This window comes from Sebastes fasciatus, chromosome 3 (genome assembly GCF_043250625.1).
Source record: "Sebastes fasciatus isolate fSebFas1 chromosome 3, fSebFas1.pri, whole genome shotgun sequence".
Taxonomy (NCBI): Eukaryota; Metazoa; Chordata; class Actinopteri; order Perciformes; family Sebastidae; genus Sebastes; species Sebastes fasciatus.
The window spans coordinates 12,545,115-12,552,084 of NC_133797.1; the positions used below are offsets into that span (position 1 = coordinate 12,545,115).

The 6,970-nt window shown below is 41.5% G+C and overlaps 1 protein-coding gene across 1 annotated transcript; it reads left to right on the plus strand.

Moving 5' to 3' along the window:
* The first annotated feature begins 2,541 nt into the window (after positions 1-2,541).
* LOC141764091 (keratin, type I cytoskeletal 13-like) lies at positions 2,542-4,966 on the plus strand. The gene is made up of 7 exons (XM_074629030.1): positions 2,542-3,066; positions 3,344-3,426; positions 3,570-3,726; positions 3,860-4,021; positions 4,151-4,276; positions 4,372-4,589; positions 4,706-4,966. The coding sequence occupies exons 1-7, from the start codon at positions 2,593-2,595 to the stop codon at positions 4,827-4,829; spliced, it is 1,344 nt and encodes a 447-aa protein (XP_074485131.1). The 5' UTR covers positions 2,542-2,592; the 3' UTR covers positions 4,830-4,966.
* The last annotated feature ends 2,004 nt before the right edge of the window (positions 4,967-6,970 follow it).

The following is a 6,970-nucleotide window of genomic DNA, read 5'->3' on the forward strand; positions in this document are numbered from 1 at the left end:
AGGTTTGGACAAATAACTTTTTTGACTTGATGCCGCTAGATGAAAAGTGAAGGGATCACCAAAGTGATACTGAGGGAGACATTGAATGTTTGAACCAAATTTCATGGTAACTCATCCAGTGGTTGTTGAGATATTTCAGTCTGGATCGGCTGACTGACTTTGCCACTCCTAGAGCCATTCTGCTAGCTTGACTAAACTGTACTACATATTAACATATTAAAGCTTCAGTAGGCAGAATATTTTGGCATCATTGGGCAACAATTCCATAATAACCTTTCAGCATATTGTAAATCAAGTGTTCTGAGAGAAAACTAAACTTCTGCACCTCCTCTGTTTTCAGGCTTTAAAAAATCTAGCCTGTGACGGGAGACTTTGGCCAATCACAGGTCATTTCAGAGAGAGAGCGTTCCTATTGGCTGTTCATTCAACGGAGGCAGCTGTCAATCACTTGCAAACTTTATCAAACGGTCAAACTAGGCAGCGCTGATCAAATATGAATCAATATTCTGTTACTGTAATGTCTATATCTCACCTCATATGTTTTCAGAAACATCTTGTAGTGTACTGTTTAGCTGTTAAATGAGAACGTTTATGACCCGGCAGCCATGTTGAGATCAGTTGAGGAATTACCAAGCAGGAATGCTCTCTGCCTGAGGAAAAATGCCTGCCTTACAACAGTCAGTTACTATTAAAATGTATTTAAAAAAACAAGAAAAATGTTCTATATGTTTGCATAGATTCTATTTAGTTTTTATCACTGAAGTGATTCAGTTATTTGCAAGTTGTTCAATGTGCATCAATGTGTTCAGCATTTCATGAAATGTGAGCTATTCATTCTACAGAAAACTGACTTGTGCAATCGTTTATCGCAGAGATGTATGTTTCTCACAGTGGTTCGGTGTCTCACACATTAACATGTCTTTGACAATTGTTCTTTTAATTCTGACACTAACTTACAGGTAACTTTACATAAACTTGCTCAACCAGTACGTTGTTGGAATATGCTGTTTAAACCTCTCCAGTGCCACACCCTTATGTTATTCTATCACAGGGATGTCTGATTGAACAAATATAACAATGTGCACATTGTTGCGTTGTATTATGTGAACGCACATTTACACCATCACTTGGTTCTGCTGTCAGTGCAAACGATACATCTTTAAGAAGTGAGATTGGAAGCAACATTTTTTAAATGGTACAAATGTCAAGAGACAATGACGTTCACCACTAAATTTACTTACTTACATACTTGCAGGTGAACTTGAGTGCGGCATCTGCGAATGAGGCAGTGAAACCCTTAATGAAGTGCAACTAAGCTGTGTGTACACATAAGAAGTTGGTGTGTTGGTGTGAAAATGCTATCTCCAGTGAGAGAAAAATATCTTCACTCATATATTACTGGGGTTTCAAACTATCTTGGGCATTATTTATAGCCGTTTAGCACATGCATGTGATGAGTTTGCAACCTCGAAATGAATATCAGCAGTAAAAAGGAACATCTGGCTTGTATAACTCCAGGCTGTAGATGTGCAGTCTGCAATAGTAATTTGTTAGTTAGAAGTAAAACAACTCTTGAAGCAAAATGCCTGTAAAGACTTGAACTAAATACTGTGGCAAAATGGAAAGGAGCAAACAAGCAAGCGCTTGTTCTTGTTTGGGAATGATGGACATGCCAAAGTACAATGCAAAGAAAAATACAGAACAGGCACATCTGTGGTTTTCCAGCAGTGCTGTGCCCAGTCTTGAATAAGGCCAGGTATCGACTGACATCATTGAAGTCTATAAAAACTGCTTATAACTGAAAACCCTACAGGCTATTGTTGAGCAAATCAAAAAAGAGAGTATCAAAATTGAAATTTAAGATGCGATAAATAACCGAAACTATGACAAAAGAACCAATAGAGAGAAAAGACAAAGAGGTGTGTGAGAAGAAGTTTGCTGGCTGAGAGTCAAGTGAAAAACACAACTATCATAATGATCTATTTGACAGTGTTTGCAATGCTTGCTGCCTTGGTAACATAACAGGTTTGGCCAGCACAGTGTATCAGTCTTGTTCAAGAATCAGGTCACAAAATTCAGTTAAGACACCTCACCTGAAGATGGAAAAAACCCAGCCAGATTTGACTGAATAACTAACCTGAGGCTGACAGTAACGGGCGTGTCTGTTTCACAATTTACAGTATACTTTGTAGAAATGAAATATAAAGGTTCACAAGGATGCCCTGTCTTCATGCACATTAGTATGGCGCATGGGTTTAAAGGATGCATGGAATAATGAAGCCATTGTATGAGGTTTGCAGGTAGTTGTGAGGTTTGGATGAATTCAGTAACTTGACTAACAAAATGGGATTAAGTTTAATCCCTCTTCCTCCTTCTGGTCGTGACACAAAATGAGCCTGAAGGGTGTGTGTGATGGGCGGGGCAGAGCAACCATTTAGGTAATGCTCCTCCCTTGCAGTCCTGCACGCCCCCACCCACAGCCGGAGGCAGCAGCAGCCTTGTGCAGGATAAAAAGGGGGCAGAGGCAAAGCTCTGCATCTCAGTCCATCTCATTCTCTCCAAGGCAGGTAGACCTCCTGAGCACTCTTCACAATGTCGATGTTTTCCCAGCGTTCAGGCATGATTGGCTATGGAAGACTCTCTGGTAGTGGTGGTGGTGGTGGAGTAGTCTCATCGCAAAGGGCGACCAGCGTGTATGGTGGTGCAGGTGGCTCTGGGTCAAAAATCTCAGTTTCCTCCGGCAAATTCGGCGGTGGAGGTGGTTATTTTGGAGGGGGATCATCCGGAGGCTTTGGAGGGGGATCATCCGGAGGCTATGGCGGAGGCTTCGGCGGAGGCTTCGGCGGAGGCTCCGCCGACATGGACCTCCATGTCGGGGCCAATGAGAAGGCCACCATGCAGAACCTGAACGACCGTCTGGCCTCCTACCTGGACAAGGTGCGCAGCCTGGAGAAGGCCAACGCTGAACTGGAGCTCAAGATCCGCCAGTTCTTGGAGAGTAAGACCTCCCCCTCTTCCCGTGACTACTCCGCGTACATGGCCACCATTGCTGACCTGCAAAACAAGGTATGTCACATGACTTTCTGATTCCTGAATGAGATACCAAAGCATGTCACACTGTAATACAATGCAGCTATCAGATTAATATGTGGTGCCTTTGAACTTTATCTTACCCCGAGTGGCAAAGCATGATTTTGCGGAGACCATTACTATCCTCGTGTTCCATTCAGTGCTTTTATAAGGTGTTGTCGTCTGCATATTTCATTTACAGAGTCTCTTTGGAGTCAGTTTGATGAAAGAATTGCACTAATTATGTCAAATGAAACCTTGCTTCATCACACAGATCCAGCTGGCCACCTGTACCAATGGAGGCATCTATCTGTCCATTGACAATGCAAAACTGGCAGCGGACGACTTCAGAACCAAGTAAGTATCGGGATGAGAGACAGAGAGTGTCTGAAACAGAGTAAAATAGGGAAAAAAAGCTCTGAAATAACTTGGAAGCAAAACATGGAAGATGTATACATTGATGTTAAGTTGCAAATGTCCGATCTCTTGCTGCCTCACAGGTTCGAAAATGAGCTAGCCATGCGTCAATCAGTGGAGGCAGATATCGCCGGTCTAAAGAGACTGTTGGATGAGCTGACACTGTCCAGATCAGACCTGGAGATGCAGATAGAAGGCCTCAAGGAGGAGCTGATCTTCCTCAAGAAGAACCACGAGGAGGTGGGTAGCAAACGCTTGACAGCAGTCATCTGATTGGGTTTGCATTTAATCTGCTGTCTCCGAATGTCGAATAAAATCTACTCAAACAGTTCCGCAATCATCCACCTTTTACCAAACTCCTCTTATTCAACAGGAATTGCTATCAATGAGAACCCAGATGGGCGGACAGATCAATGTGGAGGTGGACGCAAAACAACAGCCAGACCTGAGCCTCATTATGACTGAAATTCGTGAGCAGTATGAGGGCACGGCCGCCAAGAACAAGAGAGACCTTGATTGCTGGTTCCAATCAAAGGTAAGACTGGGCCAAAACCCTGGTGATGATATTAATTGACTAAGTAACTTCTCATTGCCTATTTAGATTGGTACGTATGTAACATATGTAGTTATACATGACACTGATGTTCTCCCATGTCTACTGCAGTCAGAGGTGCTGAATAAGGAGGTGGCAGCCAGCACAGAGAGTCTCAATACGTCCAGGTCAGAGATCTCTGAGATCCGTCGCACACTGCAAGGCCTGGAGATCGAGCTACAGTCCCAACTCAGCATGGTAAATGATAACGACCTACGGCATTTACATACAATTTGATGCACCTTCTGTATTTTTCAGTTTAATCACTCCTTCTCTTCACCTTCCTCCTCCAGAAATCGTCCCTGGAAGGCACCTTAGCAGAGACAGAGGGACGGTATTCCATGCAGCTCCAGGGCCTCCAGTTTCAGGTGACGAGCCTGGAAGAACAGCTGACGTGTATGCGTGTTGACATGGAACGCCAGGGCCAAGAATACAAAATGCTGCTCGACATCAAGACCCGTCTGGAGATGGAGATCGCAGAATACAGGAGGCTCATGGACGGAGAGGGCAGGTAATTTGTCTGCAAAGAATTATTCTGTCCTTTCATTTTAAACTAATTACTATCTCTGTAAAGTGAGGTATTATACCGATACTTAATGCAAGCACTGTGATTCTCCCCCTCCTCAGTGCTGGTGTTATTGGTTCAAGTTCAAGTTCCTCCTCATCTACCAAGGTGGTAATAGTCACAGAGGAATTGAGGGATGGCAAAGTGATGTCCTCCTCCTCCTCCACCCAGAGAACATCATCATAATCATCTACATCTAATGTGTCTCGTGCAGCAAACGCAACACCAGGTGGCACACCTGAAAACCACAAGCAACATATGAATCCAATTCTTCCTTCACATACACATGTGAATGCAATAAAATGATGCCAGTTTGCTGACTACCACGTTGTCTTGTCTGACTTATTTGTGTCTTAATTCCAAATGATGTTTTGATAGTGGCATGGTTTTGAGATGAACTAAAGGTCGTCCTGACAAGAGTTACTTTGGATATTTGGTAGGTCCGTTATATGATTATTTTTGACAGATTTGTGAAACCTAAAAAGCTTGAGGCTGTGTCAGTGTCCAGGGCCGGCTCTAGCCCTTTTTCTAGACCTAGGCAAAATTTGGATTTGGAGCCCCGCCGCCTGGGTTAGGTTTCAACCCCCCAGAACCCTAACCCTAGCCCCATAAACCGCAGTACACATCAGACACCGCAATGGTTTTAAGACAAAAATTAAGATTTTTATTCTCATAAATAACTGTAGTTATTATAATATAAATAACCAATTGGTCCCTGATATTGTTGGCTTATGAGGGCAGATGATAAAGTGTTAGAAAGACAGTTAAAGGGGTGAAAAGTGTATTTCTTTCTTCATTTCCTTTTTTGTTTATTTGTTACCTCAGTGCAGAAAATGAGGAAGGGCGCCCATCGGCATTTAAATATATATATATATATATATATACATACTGTTAATTTTGAAGATTTTTTCCCAAGTTGCTGGTGTACGATTTATTATTTTAATGATAAATAACAATTCAGTGAATTTACAGTATATCTTTGTATTTATTTGTTAGGAGAGCAATGTTTAAGTCAAGCCTGATGTTGCCTTACACATAAAAGAATGATCCCAGTCACTTCCACACAGTGAGGCATACAGCTCATTAATTAAACAATTAATTTTCACCCAATGCATGCTGGGATCGGTCCCAGCCCCTCATTACACTGATTAAAGCTGCTTCAACCAATGTTTGGCCACTAGGGGGCAGAGCTTGTATGCAGTTTACAGAATTGACAACCAATGGTGCACATTTATTCCAATGAAAGTTTTGCTTTTCTAAAAAAAAATATTAAACATTGATGGTTTAGAAATTCCAAAATAATAATTGACCTTGTTTGCACTTTGATGAGTCCTCTCAAGAGTTCCACTGACGTCTCTTTTATAATGGTAGTCTATGGGGAAAATGCTTTGTGAGTCACAGGGGATTTTTAGGTGCCCTACTAGGTTGTTAGTTTGGCCACTGAGACAAAAAGGCAGGAAGGCTGACTTGCCACACCTTGTTACAGTCTTTCTCATTCGCTTTGGCTCACTTCTCGAATGAGAATTATTTTTTTCAAAACAATGTGTTCAAATCTCTGAACCATTAGTTTGTTTTTCACAACAGATTAGAATTTCTCATTCATTCAAGCAAATTGCACCTGTGCAAAGAGTCAGTACAATTGTCTACAATTTGCACAATAACCACTTGCACATATCTTGCTGGTCAAAACTGATGAGTTGACTCTCAGTGAAACTGTCATCCTCTTCACAACGTCTAAACATTCTTTCATTGTTTCAGTCATCACATGCAAAATGACCCATTCAAATATCAAAATCTGACAATGTATATTCCATAAATATCTGACATGGTGTTACGTACTGTGAGGAGGTACAATTAGTTGTTTTTTTACTGAACTACAGCAGCTTTTTTTCATTGTTGCAGGGTTTAAAAAATGTATTTTAATGACATGGATGCCATGTTGTGGCAAATATTCTGTTCACTGTATTTGACTTGAAAGCTCAAAGGTGATTTTTATTCTGTTTACAGTACATGTAACACATTGCTACACAAATGCATTTACTGTAAACACAAATGTGCATCCTGTTTCTGTGTACTTCAGTATTGTAGCCTAAAGTATTGACTTTTTTTTTAATGAAATGTTTTGGGTGCGTTACTACTTTTTGCAAACATAGAGTTGTGGTGTCCCGTGAAACAGTTGTGACACCTGCACTCACAGTTTAGAGAAAGTTAAGACTGTTGTGAGCCAAATGGGCCAAAGCGATTGAGAAAATCTGTAAGCTCTCTTAATATTGCAGTTCCATGAGGCAGAGGAAGTTTAAAATTAGCACACATAGTCCTAATACAGC

Excerpts from the sequence above, each read along its gene's own strand:
- LOC141764091 (XM_074629030.1), top strand. The coding sequence starts at position 2,593 with ATGTCGATGTTTTCCCAGCGTTCAGGCATGATTGGCTATGGAAGACTC. Across the intron at positions 4,022-4,150 it reads ATTGCTGGTTCCAATCAAAG|TCAGAGGTGCTGAATAAGGA; the intron begins GTAAGACTGGGC and ends TGTCTACTGCAG. Across the intron at positions 4,590-4,705 it reads CTCATGGACGGAGAGGGCAG|TGCTGGTGTTATTGGTTCAA; the intron begins GTAATTTGTCTG and ends CCCCCTCCTCAG.